The following is a 21,278-nucleotide window of genomic DNA, read 5'->3' on the forward strand; positions in this document are numbered from 1 at the left end:
GTAGTGACTAGCGGAACATAGGCAGGTAAATGGCGAGGAAATGAGGGCAGGGTTTCAGGAAGTTAGATTAAAATAGTACATTAAAAACTATGTGAGTTACCTTTGAAGGTCATTCATTTGTCTTGTAAATATTAACAAACAATATACTCTGTCATTTCAGTGATAACCTTTAAATGACAAGACTATTGTTATGTGAGGAGACGGAGTAGGAATGTATAATATTGAGGACCCAGAACTAAATCCCACATGCCTGCTGGCCAGCTACACGATTTGGTTACTCATATGGCTGTAACTTACTTGTTTGTTTTAACAGTCTGTCACCAGAGACTACAATGTACACTGCCCTTTGCTGAAAATAGTACTGTATGGGATATCCTAGGGGGGAATATTACACAAAAGATTCCCTCTTATCATAAACATGAATGTTAGGCGGCAAGTAGCCTAGTGGTTAGAGCGTGGTGCCAGTAACCAAAAGGTTGATGTATCGAATCCCTGAGCTGACATGGTAAAAATGTGTCGTTCTGAACAAGGCAGTTATTAACCCACTGTTCCCTGGTATGGCGTCATTGTACATAAGATTTTGTTCTTAATTGACTTGCCTAGTTAAATAAAGGTTACATTTAAAATAAATGTTAAAGGCCCAATGCAAAAAAAATTATATCAATATCACACAAAAGGGAAAGCCAGCCGAAAGCTGCCCAGTGAGCCTACCAGATGAGCTTCCTGCCTTTTATGCTCGCTTCCAGGCAAGTAACACTGAAGCATGCATGAAGAGCACCAGCTGTTCAGGACGACGGTGTGATCACGCTCTCCGTAGCCGATGTGAACAGGTTAACATTCACAAGGCCGTGGGGCAAGAAGGATTACCAGGAAGTGTACTCGGAGCATACGCAAACCAATTGGCAAGTATCTTCACTGACCTTTTCAACCTGTCCCTGACTGTATTACCTATATGTTTCAAGCAGACCGCCATAGTCCCTGTGCCCAAGAAAGCGAAGGTAACCTGCATAAATGACTACCGCCCCGCAGCACTCACGTCGGTAGCCATGTAGTGCTTTGAAAGGCTGGTCATGACTCACATCAACACCATCATCCCGGAAACCCTAGACCCACTCCAATTTGCATACCGCCCCCAACAGATCCACAGATGAAGCAATCTCAATCGCACTCCACACTGCTCTTTCCCACCTGGACAAAAGGAACACCTTTATGAGAATGCTGTTCATTGACTACAGCTCATCAGAGACCTGGCAGTTTGGTGCCAGGATAACAACCTCTCCCTCAACGTGATCAAGACAAAGGAGATGATTGTGGACTACAGGAAAAGGACGACCGAAAGTGCCCCCATTCACATCGACAGGGCTGTAGTGGAGCGGGTCGAGAGTTTTAAGATCCTTGGTGTCCACATCACCAACAAACTATCATGGTTCAAACACACCAAGACAGTCGGGAAGAGGGCACTACGAAACATTTCGCCCCTCTTATAGTTTTAGTTTCATCAGCTGTACAATATGATATACAACACAGGACAAACTGAATTTGTAATGGAACACATCAGCAGATCTTACCTGACTAGACAAGACATGTTTATGATGTTTGTGGCCACTGGCCAATAAAGGATATGAATATAAAGTCTGAGAGAATCTCCTGTAATTAACTCACATTGATATACAATAAACCTGTAAACTACCTGTCACGTATTAACTGTATCTGACAAGGTAATCCTTTATGTGTATTTTAATATCTGCAGAACAACACGTCAATCGACTCGTCCACCGACCCTACGCTGGCCAATGTTCCCATCTCTCTCCCTCAGGAAGCAGAACAGGACTCAGGAGTGAAGCGGAGGTAAACATTAACCCACAGAGTCCATGGTCAAGTCCCAAATGGCACTCTACTCCCTATTTGGTGCACTACTTTTGACCAGGACCTTGGGGCTCTGGTCAAAAGTAGTGCAGTATATAGGGAATAGGGTGCCATTTGAGACACATCCATCGCTCATCTCCTCCCATCATCATCACAGAGGTAGTCGGTGTCAAAACAAAAAGGGTCATGGTCATTAGGTACCAAACAGAAGAAAATGGACTGAAACAGGGAGGGACTACCTGGACTTGGCCAATAAGAACCACTCATTTTCTTTTACGTGCTCTAATGAACACAACCCAGGCCTCGCCTAACCCCCTCTTCTATCACTTGGTTTAATGTGCATTATGGAAAAAGTCAATCAAAAAGGTCATATTAATATCAAATGTCGATATCACATATAAAAGCCTTCATTGTCAAAAGAACATGCCTCTACTGGAATATAATATCGATTTTATAGTGGCCATATAACCAGTAGCTCTGAGAGGCACTTTGCAACATGGACCAGTGCATTTGTTTTTTAATGTAACCTTTATTTAACTAAAACAATAAAACACTGTTTTAAAATAGAACATGAAAGTCTTGTTTGAACATTATGATAGTGTTGTTTAGTGTCATTTAGAGGGCATCCTTACCTGAAGATATGTGACCCTAGGTGTAGGGTGCTTCTGTATGAGTCAGATGAGGTGAGAGGAGTAGATGACAGGACACGCTGATACACTGATCCCTTAACCAAACTTGCCACCATCTCCCACCAGCCACTGCTGACTGTGACCGATGACCCTTCAGCCTCAAAACACACAGGCCCTGGGGTTCTCTAGTTTGGGCCAAAAGACCGTCCTCTGTCCTCTCTCCTCGAGACCCGGAAACCGATAAGTGGTCGAGGAGAGTGTCAATTTCTTAGTAGGCGAACGGAAGAGTCCTTCCCTCCTCGATCGCCACCTTTCACCGAGTATAGTTTTTATATCTGCCACACCTTTGAATCAGCTTTTGTTTTTGTCAGAGAAGAAAAACATGCAAACGTTCTCTAGAAAATGTCTTTCACAACTAACTTAATTTGATCACTTTACACATTAATATACCCATAGCACATTTATGCTATGCAGTCAATTTCACCATAATCTAAAGCATACACTTGGCACAGGAGAGCGTCTGCCAAAACTCACACCCCCATCCTCATCACTCATTCGTGGGAATGAGAACACGGGGACGTAACTTTCACTGGGGACGGGGGGACGGGGTTTATAATTGCCACTTTTTGTATCACATTGCAACAGTGTGCTTTAGGTCCATGCGGATGACTTCGAGTAGTCAGGTAGGCTGTTTGGAGTGTTCAGCTGGTTGGATTTAGGCTGTGTGAAGGCAAAGCTTCTGGAAAGCTGGCTGGACCAGAATGGGAGAGTTGAGCATAGCTCAGCAAGAACCTTTTGTGGCAGGGTTGAAATGCAGTGGAAATGTTTTTTTTGGGGGGGGGATTCAGTTCATTTGCATGGCAAAGAGGGACTTTGCAATTAATTGCAATTAATCTGATCAGTCTTCATAACATTCTGGAGTATATGCAAATTGCCATCATACAAACTGAGGCAGCAGACTGTGAAAATTAATATTTGTGTCATTCTCAAAACTTTTGGCCACAACTGCATATTTTAATTGAGACCACACGCGCACCTGATCTAGCAGGTAAGGTTACAGAACTGGAAGCAGCGAGAATGATGACGACACTTACTACATTTTGCATAGGCCTATAGGATATAGCCTACTTTTTAGGAGGACGATTTGCAGGCAGATACAAATAAATAGGTAATCAATACTTTTTGAAAATCAAAAAGGCGCAATGCTCACTCACCATAGTAGCCTCATCTACATGCGCGTTGTGCCTTTTCCTTTTCAATTATTACATTTTTTGATTGTACTTTGATGTTGGTTGAGCGCCCTCCCCTTCTTTCCATTATCAATACGCATTTAGACACTGCAGTAAAACTAGTCTAATCATATTTAAATTAATTTCATATTCAAGTTAACTGCGACGTGCTTCTCTGAATTTGCAGCCAACTCTATTTCAATGAGACCACACATACTAAGCCCACTTGGACTCTCACGCCCAACTAGGAGAGGTAGGCCACTGAAGTTGAAGCAGCGAATTGTGTGTGTGTGTGTGTACAATTTGAAAAATGTGTGCTTCTAATAACATTGGTAGGCTAACTCATACAAAGCAGAAAGAGGATAGTTTCCAAATAATCTGTGGGACAACAAAAATATGTAATCCTGAATTCGTCTGTATTGACCCGCAGCATGAAAAATGCCATTCGCGCGCAATGATCTTTCAGGACCTGGCATCCTGTGGGAATACAGCCATCTCGTGCAGTCAGTACGCAACACTATGCTCATCATGTTAACAGGATCAGACAGCCAGGGAAGACCAGTCTACAGAGCTCAGGTGAATTTTGCAGTATATTAATTAAATATGTTAGATCATTTCAGTTATTGACTACACTGGTGGGGGTCTGGCGTGCAGTCGGTTCGGGCTGGCTCGTTGGTCTGGCTGAAATTTTATATATTATGTCTTAATAAAAATAATCAAAAGACTTCGTTTTTTTAAAGAGTTGTTCATTTGTTTGGCTATTGGTTAAAAAGGTGCAACACAATATGTATTATTGAATGACCTAGTTCAGTCTTATTAAATCACTTAAACATATTAAATCTCTTACCAAGCCTGGTGACTGTGGGCATTTTTGCGTACTTTTTGTTCTAAATAGAGGCACCCCGGTGAGGAAATGTCAGTCATAATCAATTCTACTCATCATCTCCCACATCACATCTGCCAAAATGTATCAACGGTCTTCTTATAACCAGACGTGATATTTTAGAACGGAAATAACATTCTTGGTCATTACATTCTAGTCTTGGGCTTTCCGTGCTAACATGAAGGACGATTTGCCAAAAGTCAGTCTGTCTCTATATCTTCGAAGGCCTGAGGCAACTAAAACACTTATTTATTTACCCACCCGCTGACTCTAGGGCAAAACCTAACTTCCACTTAAGTCACATTTTCACTGTCTCCCATGAACATCAATGCAAAAAAAGTTGACTTAAACGGATTTGCCTCTGTGCTGAGATCAGACATAGCAAGTGAAGAACATCAGTCAACTGCGCTCAATTGAAAGTGTCTTTATTGATACCGTTACATGAATAAATGGCAGAAACTCGGCAAAGTATCATATAAACTGTATATCAAACCACGCCTATGATGCGCTAACAGGGACATGTATGGGTACATCACACCACTCAGACGCTACTACTTTTGACAAGCGCCAAACGTGATAGTGCCCTGTATTGGGTGTGATTTGAGACGTGCCAGTTTCTACTCAGTCAGCCTGCTGAAGGGAACATGACTGGAAAGTTGAAAACATTATACAGTTAAGCCTGGTGATGTCTGAATGGATTTAGAGACCGTTTGGGAGTTAGGAAAGAGAGGGTTGATCCTGCATTCTTGTGGGCTGCTAAAGCTCTGGAGACCCCTGGTGGTGAAACTAAGCATCTACACCAAGTTATGTACAGAGAAATCAGAGGAATCATTCGTCACTGTCAAATCAAATTTTATTTGTCACATGCTTCCTAAACAACAGGTGTAGGCTTACAGTGAAATGCTTACTTACAGGTCTTTCAACAATGCAGCGTTAAAGATTAATATATAGAGAGCGAGAAATGCATTACTCGTTCAACTTAGGTCCTGATGGATTTTACATAGATTTTTTTTTATTTTAAGTAGTCCTTTTTCTATAATCTTTTTCCCCCCTATGTTGATTTCTTCCTATTGACTTGACTGGAAATCATGTCAAGTTACCTATGAGGAACATATGGAAAAGCATGTGAAAATAATGTAATTCTCTAGTCTTTTCAGACATCTGACTGTTGATTGTGATATTGGGGTCATTTATTGAAAATGTGAGGTATAGTTGAGATTACATAGCCAGAAAAGCCTACAAAATGACATTGGGGGCAAAGGCATAGATATAGTACATGAACTTGCAAACTCATTAACCAGGTTTCCATCCAACCATTTCATGCAGATTAATTACCTGACGCATAAAATTGACAGGGCTGATGGAAACAAGAAGAAATGCTGGTACAATTTTATGGTGTTATCTTTTTGTGTCTCTAAAATGAATTGTGCAATGGGGGTGAAACACCTTTATGCGCAAATATTGATATAATAACCATAATATTTTAGTAAACTTGGGAATCACGCGATGATATGGTATATGGTTCTCCCACTACAACTCGGGAAACCATGCGGTTTAAAGTAGGCTTTAGATTAAATAAATGAACTTCATAGGGTGGTGAATGTGCATAGTGATGAACTTGATGCTCCTTTCCACTAAATATTGAGAGTCTTATTCTGGTGAAATGATAGATGCTTGGCTGCAGTTTAACCAATAAAATAATAAAAATCGCTCTTATCCATAATCGTCTTATGTAGGTAGCCTACCCGCACTATCTGTGAGCTGTTGGCTAGAGTGCACGTGTCAAAACCAGAGCGTGCATATTTGCTATATAAACGCAACAATGTTTGTGACAAAACCATTAGTAGAGTTGAAAATGTAATGGAAACCGATTGAACTTGAAAACACGGGAATTAACTGCAAAAGTTAGTTTTTGTCTACTACATCATCGCGCAAAGCCTTTTATGAGAAAAACGTCCGTTTGATGGAAACATCTCTGGTAGGAAAATGCGCATATTGTTTTATGCAGATCTTAGAATATTCGCATGAAAATCTGTCGCAAAGTGGATGGAAACCTAGCTATTGGCATCGGTATCAAAATAAATAAATTGTATGTAGAACAAAAATTTATAGCCAGCTCTCGTGAATGGTGGTGGTACCCTTGAATGCAATTTCCAAACAGTTTTTTTTTTTTAAATGGAGAAAAAAATGTATCTTTACATTGGAGAGATGCCATAGGGTGTTGATCTAAGGAAGGATACGTAGAATAACAATTATACAGAAACTACCTTAAATATACAAGCACAAAGACACAAAAACATAAGAGGAAAAAGCGCACAAAATTATTCTTAATACAAACAACTAGCATATTCGGGGATCAATATTTAAAAGGATCTTGCAAAGTAGCTTCTTGGTTTGTAGCTTTCAAAAATAGTGATTACAAATTATTGGGAAACACAAGCCAATATAAAAATGTGTTGTTTTCTTATATCTTACAATGCCGTGCCAAAATTGTCTTCAAAAGTTTTCGTAACATATCGGAGAGAGAAAATCCGTGTCTGTACTGTCTGAGGTGTGGACATGAGGTACTGAGCAGATAAGTAGACAGGGAGTTAGGATGGATCTCAACAGGCACCCTGTCCTCTAAATCAGCGATTCTCAACTGGTGGGTCTCGTGAGGTTTTGAATGGGTCGAATGAGTGTGAGTTAAAAAATAAAATACATCCTAAAGTCTGAAGTTAAACAAACAATTATAATTAACCTATATTTAATCTCAACTATTTGTCTTAAAACCACAGTATTTTCAATATAGAGTTATTAGCAGCACTATTTAGCAGATTGGGTTGATTTTGTCGTCTCAAACAAGTGAGTTTAACATTCTTCAAGAATAGGGGCAAAATTGAAACATTTAGGTGGGACTGCAGTTCCCTTGTCATATAATTGATACATTTACTATCAATATAGCATTGAAAATAGTATGCATTTTGGCAACAACAAACAACGCAATGCAAATACTGGACCGCGACAGACCCGGTTCAAATTGGGTCCCCAGGACAAACCAGTTGAGAACCACTGCTCTATATAGTGCACCACTTTTGACCATAGCCCTATGGGTCATTGTCAAAAGTAGTTCACAGGGAATATGGTGCCATTTAAGGTGCAGGCTTGGACATTAAAAGAGGTGGCTTTTCCCTTCAGATCCGAATCACTGGGATTCGTTATAATATCATTACCATGTCTGACACTGACAGGCAACATACTGTATCAGGCATAGACAATTCAATATTACATAGATGTAGTATCTTAATGACAATAATACAAATTATCTAACAGTAATATTTATACAGTTACATACCGTAGATTCTCCTCTCCAGTCACAGGTTTCTGATGCTTTACAATTTCTTTATATAAGCCATAATAAAAAGAACAAAATACACCATCAATTCATAAGAAATATAGATTGACGATAGTGGAAAACAGTAAAGAATATTCTGGGGTGCATTTTTGTTTCATTTATTTGTTTGCTCATCTGTTTCATTTTTAGAAATTGATATAAAAATAAAAAATTTAAATCAAACTAAAAACATAGAAAATTAAAACCCACTTCTGTATGGCCTGGTGCTCTGGTCCAGGTGGGGAAGTAGGACCTCTCTCCAGTACCTCAGAGTGTCTGCGTGTGTGTGCGTGCGAGCGAGTTGTGTGTGTGTGTATGTATGTGTTGCATGCATGTTGTGTTGTGTGTTTTAGGTTTAGCGTAGCGGTTCTCAACTCCGGTCCTCAAGCTCCGGCAGTGTACAGGTTTTTGTTCCAACCAGGTCCTACAAAACAAATAATTTAGTTTTTAAAAACTGAACGTTGGATTTATGCTGTAGTGCACACAATACGTTTTACTCTGCTAAAATCTAAAGAGATAATAAATAAAACTAAGTATTCCTTCCCTGTGAGGTGAGCACAACAGAAATAGAGGTACGCTGTCAAGGCAACACACCCAGAGACCCGAGGTTGGAACAAGAACCCGCCAATATGTCCGCCAGCAAAATGGCCAACATGGCTAGCACTGATCATAGAAGGCCGAACCCAGCTCTGACTCAAACACTCTGACCAGAAAGCACAGGCTCCCTCCCTCACACACACAAACATAACAGAGTCAGGCCTAGCACTGATGAGCAAGGGGAAGAGGGCCGGGGTTGAGCACCACTGAGCATGTGCGAGAGAGAGCGTGAGTGGGATTCATTTTGCAGGTAGATGAGTAGCGTATCTGGGTGGTGAGTTAGGGTTTATGGTTGTGGCTCTACTGTGCGTCATTCTTGCTGTCCTGGCTGCTGGGCGTCTTGTTGTTCCAGGGGGAGTGTGCGCCCCCCAGAGCAGGGGAGCTACCAAAACTGTCCTCATCCTCCAGGCCCCCCGCTCCGTTGGCCGTGTCGAACTGGCCGTTCTCCAGCCGCGTGATCAGACGTTCATCTTCGTCTCCGAACTCCCCTCCCATCAGTGTGGGCTCGCCCACCATCATCACGTCCTAGAGAGGGACAGCAAGGGCCGGAACATTATCCCCATAACCACGGGGGAGAACCGAGCATGGACGATCCCAAAGGACTTCGAAAATGGGATGGATGGGGCTGGGACTACCGTGGTTACATGTAATGGTGGATTTTAGGCTAGATGAAACTTATGATTAATATTTTACGTAACTTTAGGTCATTGAAGGCCTAAAATGATATGGACATTTTAAAATGAAGCCTTTCAGTACCTATGAAAATAAGGATAACTCATGTTTCAGTGTGTGTCCATCAATGCTCACCCCACTCACAACCAGACATAGCTCTGGGTTTCAGGCATACAGCCCAAATATTCAACACCATCTACAGCAGGCCCAATGCCAGCCTCTGTTCCAGGGATTTGGGTAGTATTGCCCTTCCCCCATTGGTCAGCAGTGGGCAGCCCTGATCCTCGAGTGCTGCATCATGGGGTTTTTCATTCCACCTCGGGTCTCATTGGCTCACTTAACCAACCAATAGCACCTAAGCTGTCTGTGAATTCTACGTTTTGATAAAAACCAGCTACTACCGCTGTGCCTAAGTTTGTAGGACAATAAAACAGATTGAGCGGATTGCCTCACCTGCTCCAAGTAGAATTTACCCCTAACCACAGACCTAGAATCAGATTGGTGCATCTCCACTCCTAACTAACATTTAGAGGGTTGATATAGTAGTATAGAATAGTATAGATAGTATAGATATATCTGATCCAGGACCAGTGGTAATGTCTACCTCCTGTATGTGTGTGACCCGTAGGCCAGAGGACCAGGGACTGCCCAGCACTGGCTCACGTCAGACAGGGAGTCATTGGCATCATAAACCTAATACACTTCCACCATTCCCCATAGCCTATTTCCCCAATCTGATCCTAAACCCAAAAGGCCCTACCTCCACCCTTCTTCCTCTCAACCCCATATCCTGCCTTCTCCTATCGACTACAAACCTGTCAAACTCATATCCTTATCATACCAGCTCCATATTTCCTGCCCCCACACCTGCCCTATTCCTTTTTTTTCCACCTGTCCTATCCCTCCAATCTGACCAGAAATGTCTACCCCTATGTTACCTGTCCCAAACCCCCCCACCCCCAAAAGGTTGTGATTGGGAGTCCAATAAAGGCGGTGCACAATTGGCCCAGCGTCGTCCGGGTTTGGCCAGTGTAGGCTGTCATTGTAAATAAGAATTTATTCTTAACTGGCTTGCCTAGTTAAATAAAAGGTTCAATTAAAAACAAACAAAACAATATGTAAAGATGGAATGCTTACAGGTACCTGTGTGGAGAGGGGGAAGTTGTTTGCAGGACTCTTCTTCTTGCTGTTGTTTCCTCCACCAGCACTCATGTTGCTTCCGCCAGACATCTTCCTTTTCCTCCGCTTGTTGGGCGCTTGTCTGGCTGGCTCAGCTGGAAAGAAATAGGAGGAGAAGTGTAACAGATCTGCAGCATGTGAGTGTGTGGCTTGTATTACTATCTTCGTGGGTACCGGAATCCCAAAAGTCCCCACAAGGATAGAAAAACAAGGAAAATTTGCCCTTATTGGGACATTCCCCAAGGCTATTATTTAGCTTACAATTAGGGTGAGGGAAAATAAGATTGAATGGAAATAAATGTTAGGTCCCCACAAGGATAGTTAAACATATGCTGTGTGTGTGTGAGAGAGAATCCAATTAATCTGTGCACCAAGCTAAAGGGTTCAATTCTCAAGTAAGGTTGTGTGGTTTACCCAACATTAGGGATGGGCATGAGTAATCGAGGACTCGAACGGTCGTCAAAGCTCAATCTTTAACCAGAAATAAATAAAAAAAACATTGTAAAACTATTTGGTGGAATGTCATTTGTGGCTGCCCAAACAGGCAAGTAAAACGTTTTTTTTTTTTTATTGTCTCTTGAAAACAAATGTTAATTTCCTTTGACTCTAGTTTTCTATTTGTACAGTCGTGGACAAAAGTTTTGAGAATGACACAAATATTAATTTTCAAAGTTTGCTGCTTCAGTGTCTTTAGATATTTTTGTCAGATGTTACTATGGAATACTGAAGTATAATTACAAGCATTTCATAAGTGTCAAAGGCTTTTGACAATTACATGAAGTTGATGCAAATAGTCAATATTTGCAGTGGTGACCCTTCTTTTTCAAGACCTCTGTAATCCGCCCTTGCATGCGGTCAATTAACTTCTGGGCCAGAAGTTGATGGCAGCCCATTCTTGCATAATCAATTCTTGGAGTATTGATGTTTTGTTCCCCGAGCAAATTAGTTATCACTTTTGCCTTATGGCAAGGTGCTCCATCATGCTGGAAAAGGCATTGTTCATCACCAAACTGTTCCTGGATGGTTGGGAGAAGTTGCTCTCGGAGGATGTGTTGGTACCATTCTTTATTCATGGCTGTGATCTTTAGGCAAAATTGTGAGTGAGCCCACTCCCTTGGCTGAAAAGCAAAAGTTCCCTGTATTTTTTTGGGGCACTGAGCAAATTTCAAGTCTGCTGAGTGCAAAATTCTGTGCAATTGGAACGTGTTCACTGTGAACACTGAAGCTGTACCCGCTTTAAGTTACAGTTTTAACCTGTTGATCCTACCCCCTACTTTTTCGAACATTCTGTTAAAAATCGCGCAACATTCCAGCGTCCTGCTACTCATGCCAGGAATATAGTATATGCATATGATTAGTATGTGTGGATAGAAAACACTCTCACGTTTCTAAAACTGGTTAAATCACGGCTGTGACTATAACAGAGCGTCTGTTTCATCGAAAAGCGCAAGAAAAACTGATCACTGAAAAAAATATCCATGCGCCACTTGCATGTATTGTTCAAGGGGCACGAAATTAAATGGGGCCGAGATTGCAAGTCCTACAGCTTCCACACGATGTCACCACTCTTGTCAATTGCCTTCTCGTTGTTTCTTGGTCAAGCGAGGAAGAGAGACCACTTTCCATCCGGTCTCCAACAGGAAGTTTTGGAAGTGAGTTTTCAGAAGATGATTTGAAGACGTGGAGCTATTGAATACACATCGCCTCGTGATCAATTTGATAGATTATTAACGTTTACTAATACCTAAAGTTGGATTACAAAAGTATTTCGAAGTGTTTTGTGAAAGTTTATCGTCGACTTTTTTAATTAAAAAAAATGACGTAGCGTTTCGAAACGGTGTTTTTTTCTGAATCACAGTTTCCATAGATGGATATTTTGGGTATATATGAACCGATTTAATCGAAAAAAAAGACCCAATAGTGATGTTTATGGGACATATAGGAGTGCCAACAAAGAAGCTCGTCCAAGGTAATGAAAGTTTTATATTTTATTTCTGCTATTTGTGTAGCGTCGGCTACGCTAATTCTTTTGTTTACGTCGCCTTCAGGTATTTCGGGGTGTTGCATGCTATCAGATAATAGCTTCTCATGCTTTCGCCGAAAAGCATTTTAATAATCTGACTCGTTGGCTAGATTCACAACGAGTGTAGCTTTAATTCAATGCCCTGCATGTGTGTTTTGATGAACGTTTGAGTTTTAACGAGTGCTATTAGCATTTGGCGTAGCGCATTTGCATTTCCAGATGCCTAGATGGGACGTCTGCGTCTCAGGTAGACGCAAGAGGTTTTAACTAGAGGTCGACCAATTAATCGGAATGGCCGATTAATTAGGGCCGATTTCAAGTTTTCATAACAATCGGAAATCTGTATTTTTGGACACCGATTTGGCCGATTTTTTTTACACCTTTATTTAACTAGGCAAGTCAGTTAACTTCTTGGATATAGGGGGCGCTCTTTTAATTTATGGATAAAAAAACGTGCCCGTTTTAAGCACAATATTTTGTCACGAAAAGATGCTCGACTATGCATATAATTGGCAGCTTTGGAAAGAAAACAGTCTAAGGTTTCCAAAACCGCAAAGATATTATCTGTGAGTGCCACAGAACTCATGCTACACGCGAAACCAAGATGAAACTTCAACCAGGAAATGGGCAGAATTTTTGAAGCTCTGTTTTCCATTGTCTCCTTATATGGCTGTGAATGCGCCGGGAATGAGCCTGCCCTTTCTATCGTTTCTCCAAGGTGTCTTGCAGCATTGTGACGTATTTGTAGGCATATCATTGGAAGATTGGCCATAAGAGACTACATTTACCAGGGGTCCGCCCGGTGTCATTTGTCTAAATTGGTGCGTAATCTACAAGCTGCACGCAGTCATCCAGTGATTGAGAGGAGGCTTTCAACGAACGATATATCATGAAGAGATATGTGAAAAACACCTTGAGGATTGATTCTAAACAACGTTTACCATGTTTCAGTCGATATTATGGAGTTAATTTGGAAAAAAGTTTGGCGTTTTGAAGACTGAATTTTCGTTTTTTTTTGGTAGCTAAACGTGACGCACCAAACGGAGCAATTTCTCCTAAACAAATAATCTTTCAGGAAAAACTGAGAATTTGCTATCTAACTGAGAGTCTCCTCATTGAAAACATCTGAAGTTCTTCAAAGGTAATGATTTTATTTGAATGATTTTCTGGTTTTTGTGAAAATGTTGCCTGCTAATGCTAACGCTAAATGCTACGCTAGCTGCGCTAGCTGTTACACAAATGCTTGTTTTGCTATGGTTGAGAAGCATATTTTGAAAATCTGAGATGACAGTGTTGTTAACAAAAGGCTAAGCTTGAGAGCTAGCATATTAATTTCATTTCAATTGCGATTTTCATGAATAGTTAACGTTGCGTTATGGTAATGAGCTTGAGGCTGTATTCACGATCCCGGATCCGGGATGGCTCGACGCAAGAAGTTAAGAACACATTCTTATTTTCAATGACGGCCTAGTAATAGTAGGTTAACTGCCTGCTCAGGGGCAGAACGACAGATTTTTACCTTGTCAGCTCTGGGATTCAATCTTGCAACCTTACAGTTAACTAGTCCAACGCTCTAACCACCTGCCTGTCATTGCACTCCACGATTAGCCTGCCTGTTACGCGAATGCAGTAAGAAGCCAAGGTAAGTTGCTAGCTAGCATTAAACTTATAAAAAACAATCAATCATAATCACTAGTTAACTACACATGGTTGATGATATTACCAGTTTATCTAGCGTGTCCTGCGTTGCATATAATCGATGCAACGCAGGGGGATGATTTAACAAAAAGCGCATTTGCGGGAAAAAAAGCACAATCGTTGCACGACTGTACCTAACCATAAACACCAATGCCTTCAATACACAGAAGTATATATTTTTAAACCTGCATATTTAGCTAAAAGAAATCCAGGTTAGCAGGCCATATTAACCAGGTGAAATTGTGTCACTTCTCTTGCGTTCATTGCACGCCGAGTCAGGGTTTAAGCAATAGTTTGGGCCGCCTGGCTCGTTGCGAACTAATTTGCTAGAATTTTACGTAATTATGACATGACATTGAAGGTTGTACAATGTAACAGGAATATTTAGACTTAGGGATGCCACCCGTTAGATAAAATACCGAACAGTTCCGTATTTCACTGAAATAAAAGTTTTGTTTTCTAAATGATAGTTTCCGGATTCTACCATATTAATGACCAAAGGCTCGTATTTCTGTGTGTTATGTTATAATTAAGTCTATGATTTGATATTTGATAGAGCAGTCTGTCTGAGTGATGGTAGGCAGCAGCAGGCTCGTAAGCATTCATTTAAACAGCACTTTCGTGCGTTTTGCCAGCAGCTCTTCCCTGTGCTTCAAGCACTGCGCTGTTTATGACTTCAAGCCTATCAACTCCCGAGATTAGGCTGGTGTAACCGATGTGAAATGGCTAGCTATTTAGTAGGGTGTGCGCTAATAGCGTTTCAAACGTCACTTGCTCTGAGACTTGGAGTAGTTGTTCCCCTTGCTCTGCATGGGTAACGCTGCTTCGAGGGTAACGCTGCTTCGAGGGTAACGCTGCTTCGAGGGTGGCTGTTGTCGATGTGTTCCTGGTTCGAGCCCAGGTGGGGGCGAGGAGAGGGACGGAAGCTATACTGTAACACTGGCAATACTAAAGTGCCTATAAGAACATATATGAAATACAAATGGTAGAGAGAGAAATAGTCCTATAAATACTATAACTACAACATAAAACCTCTTACCTTGGAATATTGAAGTCTGATTGCTTTTCTGATTTTCGTGACCAAGTTACCTGATGCTAGGTGTACTTATTGTTTTGTCGAGCAATCGTTAAACTTACATAAACGCTTGTATTGCTTTCGCTGTCAAGCATAATTTCAAAATCTGAGACGACAGGTGGATTAACAAAAGGCTACGCTGTGTTTTCCTATATTGCACTTGTGATTTCATGAATATGAATATTTTCTAGTGATATTATTTGCTATTATGCTATTCAGCGTTGTTGATGACAATTCTCCCGGATCCGGGATGGTGGTTCTAAGAGGTTAAAGGAACCACCAGCTTTCATATGTTCTCATGTTCTGAGCAAGGAGCTTAAACGTTAGCTTTTTTACATGGCACATATTGCACTTTTACTTTCTTCTCCAACACTTTGTTTTTGCATTATTTAAACCAAATTGAACATGTTTCATTATTTATTTGAGGCTAAATAGATTTTTATTGATGTATTATATTAAAGTTAAAATAAGTGTTCATTCAGTATTGTTGTAATTGTCATTATTACAAATAAATATCGGTTATTTAAAAATCGGTATCTGCTTTTTTTCGGGTCCTCCAATAATCGGTATCGGCTTTGAAAAATCATAATCGGTCGACCTCTAGTTTTAACAGTGGCCAAGTAGGCTACTGTGGCTATTTGATCCTAATGTAGGCCTACCATCAAAAACAAATGGGGAAAATGCATCCAATAACATTTTAACAACTGTTCTATCATTCAGCCAACAGTAGCAGCCAAATGTGTTGTGCTCAATGTAGGTCTACATTCCATGAGACTTTAAAAAAAAAAAAACATGTAGGGATTGACAACCTGTTTATCCACTTGTATTCAGACAAGGTGCCTGAAATGTGTTGTTTGATGCAAAAATACAATTCATTATTACGGAGAATCAGACAAATTATGCTACCCACAGATCCATGTGGCATTGGTTCATTTGGTTGGTTATGGCACATCAGTCTGTGTAGAGTATGAGCCTGAGTCGTGCCCGTCAATGCAATAGAATCCAACTCCAATGCTCTCTGACTACAAGAAAATCTACAAGAAAATCTCTTGGATAGTTAGTTTTGTTTTGGTATGATGCATTGAAAGTGACTAATATTGCGTTGATTCGACCACAATTCGCACAGTAGAGGAAAACGTTGATTGTGTTAACTAGAAAGTTGGGTGAAGTTCAATTTCGTGCTTCTCTAACCGGGCTGATATTTCTTCCGCACAGCAGTTCCGGGGAGCTGCGCGCCCGTGCACAGCTTAGAGCAAGGGGGGCAAAGTACAGCCCACGGGACATATTCGGGCCCACGGGCACTTCAATCCGGCCCCCTTTTTCCCTCCCCAATTTCGTGATATCCAATTCATAGTTACAGTCTTGTCCCATCGCATCAACTCCCGTACGGACTCGGGAGAGGCTAAAGCAGAGAGCCGTGCATCCTCTGAAACACGACCCAGCCAAGCCGCACTGCTTCTCGACACAATGCCCGCTTAACCCGGAAGCCAGCCGCACCAATGTGTCAGAGGAAACACTGTGCACCTGGCGACTGTGTCAGTGTGCATGCGCCCGGCCTGTGACAGAAGTCGCTAGAGCACGATGGGACAAGGAAATATCAGCTTTCCAAACCTGGACAACCCTGGGCCAATTGTGTGCCGCCTCATGGGTCTCCCAGTCACGGCCAGCTGTGACAGCCTGGGATCGAACCCGGTTCTGTAGTGACACCTCAAGCAGCGATGCAGTGCCTTTGACCGCGTTTGACCCTTTGACCCCCGCAAATTGATTTTAACAATCAATTGGTCCCCCATAAAATGCATCCCTCCATTGAATTTCAAAATCATGAGGCCCTCGTGCCAAAAAGTTTGCCCGCCCCTGGTTTAGAGGGAACATTACCCCCTACACAAACGCATGCTGAGTGTGCACACAAGCTCCCGTTAGGCCTACAAAAATAAAAGCCTATAAAAACATATCTAACTGATAGGATAAACAAGCTACATTCATTGCCAAATGGCGACAGTTATCGCATTCTAAATGGACTGGTTGATTGAAGTAGGAAGATATGTGATCCAACAACGAGCTGCAGTTTTGGAATAATTGTGTCCCGTCCGTTTTCTGCAAAATGCTAGTGCCATTTAAAATTGGTTAGCCAATGCTATAACCCTCTAAACATAGACAGGTTCCACACTGAAAATACACAAAATTGTATTTTCATCAGAATCATTAAGCCTAGGCCTACTCACTGAACAGATGCATTGGCTGTAATTACTGTGAAATTCTTAATACGTTTTGAGAAGAAAAGAAAAATGGAAAAAAAAAAAAAAATTAGTCTGTATATCGAAAAGACAGATTGTTTTGTAACCCTGAATCTTCTTTCAACTCGCTAAATTGAGCCATGTTTCAAATTATCCCTGAGAATAACTGTTCCAGATGCGAGACGCGTATATTTTATTCTGTTATATTACATCATGTTTTATTTAAACAATAAAAAAAGGTGTCTTGACTGATAAGGGATCAGGAAATAATTAACAAAACAAGGCTATGCCATTGCATAGCCATTGGCTTCTACAAACCAACGCCACTGCTGAGATTACTGCCTTTTTGAAGATTATTGTTGAACAATATAGACAGTTGAGATTACGATTTCAATAAATTAATCTTAAATGGCACTTTTTTATTTTATTTATGTGAGTACTGGAACAGTCAAAAAATGTCAAATGCCCATCCCTACCAAACATGTGTATAAGTGGATTGTCTGTGTAAAGTCTTGATTGTTACCTGGTGGGGCCACCATGCGTTGCCACTTCTGGAAGAGGCAGGTCTTGAGACAGTCTCTGGGACTCAGACTGTAGGTCTTGTGTCTGGACATCAACTCCTGCATCGGCTCCAAGATCACACACAGCTAGATGAGAGAAAGAGGGTCAAAGAAACAGATTACCAATACTGCTTAAGTACCAGCATCTCTAACCACATTTACCATTCCACTGACTAAAGCACTGAACGAGACAACCAGTGGCGGCTGTTGGGAGGAGCTATAGGAGGACGGAATCATTGTAAGTGCTGCAATGGAATTAATGGAACGGTATCAAACAAAATAAAACTTATGGAAAACACGTTTGACACTGTTCCATGAATTCCATTCCAGCCATTACAATGAGCCTGTCCTCCTATAGCTCCTCCCACCAGCCTCCACTGGACTGGACATACCCTGAGGTAGTTGAGTGTGGAGTTGGACAGGCCACATCTTGTGATGTTTTTAGCCAGCTGATCCAGCATCTGAGGGTCCTGCACCTTGGAAGAGAGTGAAGAGAGAAGGGTGGAAAGAGAGCAGAGAACAAACATGGGAAGGTGGTCAGTAACACTGGTCTGGAAATCAATTAATAAATCAATCCACCAAATCTATGGGTGTGCGTCAGGGTTTCTGTTAGGAAAATGTGGCGCCGGAAATTTGAGATTTATACCGGACCATATGCATTGCGTAACCTGATTAGGGCGTCCACCCACAGTGCTCAGAATGACAGAAATCACATTTAGATTATGGTCATTCATATTAACAGAACATGCAGGTTGAGGATCCAACGATGTGCAGTCTTTCTTACTGAAATCTGATGCCTACTTTGAAGATGTTAGAATAACTGTCCACATTTACTGTGTGGCAACCCAGGGGCCAGCAGGGAGCTACAAAGGAAGGAGCAGGACCATGGTCAGCACCAGAGGGCTAGAGAGGCCAAGTTGAGTCAGCACCACGGACAGCTCTACAGGCACCAACTGAGGCTGGTGATCCAACACTAATACTACCCAGTCCAGGTGATGCAAACCAATTGGCACCTGGAATTGGTCCCACCTGTCCCTCGTTAACCCAAATGAGTATAAGTAGAGGTGCAGTCACTCGGGCACTTGAGCAGACAGGCAGAGGGTATGCCTAGACCTTAGAACAACTGGAGAAGAGGACCCATTCCCAGGCAGCATGCCAACTGGTGCAAGTTGAGAACAAGTATTGAAACCCCGGACTCAACGCTCTCTTTTGTTGTTCATTACCACAGGCGGTCCGAGGAGCCGCCACGCCGAACACCGAGTGACCCACCCGTTACCTGAAACGCCTTTCAGTTATTTCTCCCCATTCCCCCAAAAATTTAGTTTCAAGGAACAACTTTTGTTTGAGCACAGCAAAATGGTCTCCCACGGTCTTATTTTATTGTGAGTTTCACCTCTGACTCCCCTGGGCTGCCATATTTTCTTCAGCCAACAAGACGAGTAACAGCAAAATCACTAGCCTACATGAATTTACTATCCCCCAATGGAAGTTAAGCTACCAATAGAATAGGTTAACAGACTCTGGGACCGTTGTGGTAGGATAGACTAGCCTATGTAGCCTGATGCAACGGATCAGAACGTTTAGCTTAATGTTGCTCAACTATTATTTCTTCACATTATTAGCGCAGCAATGTCCATTCCATAGTGGGGATAAGACCATTGTCAAAGCACACGCGAGCAGTTTCATGTGACAGATAAATATCAGTTAGACATTTTGAAAGAGGAAATCTAATATGCAACAATTAGCATGGGTTGCTAATATGACTAGGATTGTGCCTTTAGGCAACTGGACAATGAAAGAAAGTTTATATAAAATTGCCTCCACGGATATGGTCTGATTTTGGGTAGGCCACTTTGAAGCAAGGTAAGACATGTCTCAATACGTAGTAAAATGTTTGTTGAAGCACCCTTGGCAGCGATTACAGCCTCGAGTCTTCTTGGGTAGGACGCTACAAGCTTGGCACACCTGTATTTGGGAAGTTTCTCCCATTATTCTCTGCAGATCCTGTCAAACTCCGTCAAGTTGGATGGGGAGCATTGCTTGCACAGCTATTTTCAAGTCTCTCCAGAGATGTTCGATCGGGTTCAAGTCCAGACCGCTCAAGGACTTGTCCTGAAGCCACTCCTGCGTTGTCCTGTTGGAAGGTGAACCGTCGCCCCAGTCTGAGCGCTTTGGAGCAGGTTTTCATTTAAGGATCTCTGTACTTTGCTCTGTTTATCTTCGCCTCAATCCTGATAAGTCTCCATCGACCTCATGGCTTGGTTTTTGCTCTGACATGCACTGTCAACTGTGGGACCTTATGTAGACAGGTGTGTACCAAGTCATGTCCAATCAATTGAATTTACCACAGGTGGACTCCAAGTTATAGAAACATGATCAAGGTTGATCAATGGAAACAGGAAGCACCTGAGCTCAATTTCATGTCTCAAAGCAAAGGGTCTGAATACTTATGTAAATAAGGTATGTTTTATTTTTAATACATTTGCAAAAATGTCTCATTGTGTGTAGATTGCTGAGGATATTTTATTATTTAATGAATTTTAGAATAAGGCTGTAACTTAACAACATGTGAACAAAGTCAAGAGGTCTGAATACTTTCCGAAGGCACTGTTTTCAAAATGCATACTGCTTCCAGGCTCAGTGTAAAGTGGTGTGACGCAACGATGAAGCCCAACTTCCGTTGCCTATGCATTTGTTTGAGATTCTGTAGCAGAAGCTCTAGCGCTGCCTGACAGACATTCCGCTCAAAGGCTCTGTATGCTGAAACACAACGAAAATACCATACAAACAAAATTATGCAAATTAACCTATAGACCGATAAGCATGACCGATCGACTCGTATTTCCATCAATTATTTCACAATAGGATTTCTCTCTTCTTCTCAGGGACAATTGGCCGGCGCCAATTTAACATGTATTGACCAACCGCCTGCTATTACTGGCTAACGGAAACCCTGGTGTGTGTGTGCGACTCACGTGCATGGCCAGTATGCTGCGAGGCAGGACTTCTCTGTGTTGTCTGATGCTAAAATGCCACGTCTTGATCCTCATCATGTCGTCAAACATGAACTCCAGGTACAGACGGCCCTCCACACACACCTAAAGGAGAGAGAGGTTAGAGGTCAAACACCTAGAGCAAGGTATGGTTTCTTATCATACAGTGCACAGAAAATAGGGGGAGAAAGACAAATACATGTTTGGATTTGTAAATGAAAGGTGGAGTTGTGGAATTGTAAGTGGGGAATGTAATGTGTATTTGCA

The 21,278-nt window shown here is 41.7% G+C and overlaps 1 protein-coding gene across 18 annotated transcripts in view; it reads right to left on the reverse strand.

Annotated features, from left to right (window-relative positions):
- Window positions 1-5,769: 5,769 nt before the first annotated feature.
- LOC112252767 (LIM domain-binding protein 1) overlaps window positions 5,770-21,278 on the reverse strand; it is a 49,003-nt gene continuing 33,494 nt past the window's right edge. For 14 of the 18 annotated variants that reach the window (XM_024424331.2, XM_024424326.2, XM_024424320.2 and 11 more), the window contains 5 exons: window positions 20,994-21,116; window positions 18,411-18,494; window positions 17,982-18,105; window positions 10,387-10,523; window positions 5,770-9,102 (listed from right to left, as the gene is read on the reverse strand). In XM_024424331.2, coding sequence (XP_024280099.1) covers window positions 8,878-9,102; window positions 10,387-10,523; window positions 17,982-18,105; window positions 18,411-18,494; window positions 20,994-21,116 — 693 coding nt within the window. In that variant the 3' untranslated portion in view covers window positions 5,770-8,877. The remainder of the gene's footprint in view (window positions 9,103-10,386; window positions 10,524-17,981; window positions 18,106-18,410; window positions 18,495-20,993; window positions 21,117-21,278) is intronic. The other 4 variants (XM_024424332.2, XM_024424337.2, XM_024424333.2 and 1 more) reach the window with 4 other exon arrangements.

The sequence above is a fragment of the Oncorhynchus tshawytscha genome, linkage group LG06 (assembly GCF_018296145.1).
Source record: "Oncorhynchus tshawytscha isolate Ot180627B linkage group LG06, Otsh_v2.0, whole genome shotgun sequence".
Lineage (NCBI taxonomy): Eukaryota > Metazoa > Chordata > Actinopteri > Salmoniformes > Salmonidae > Oncorhynchus > Oncorhynchus tshawytscha.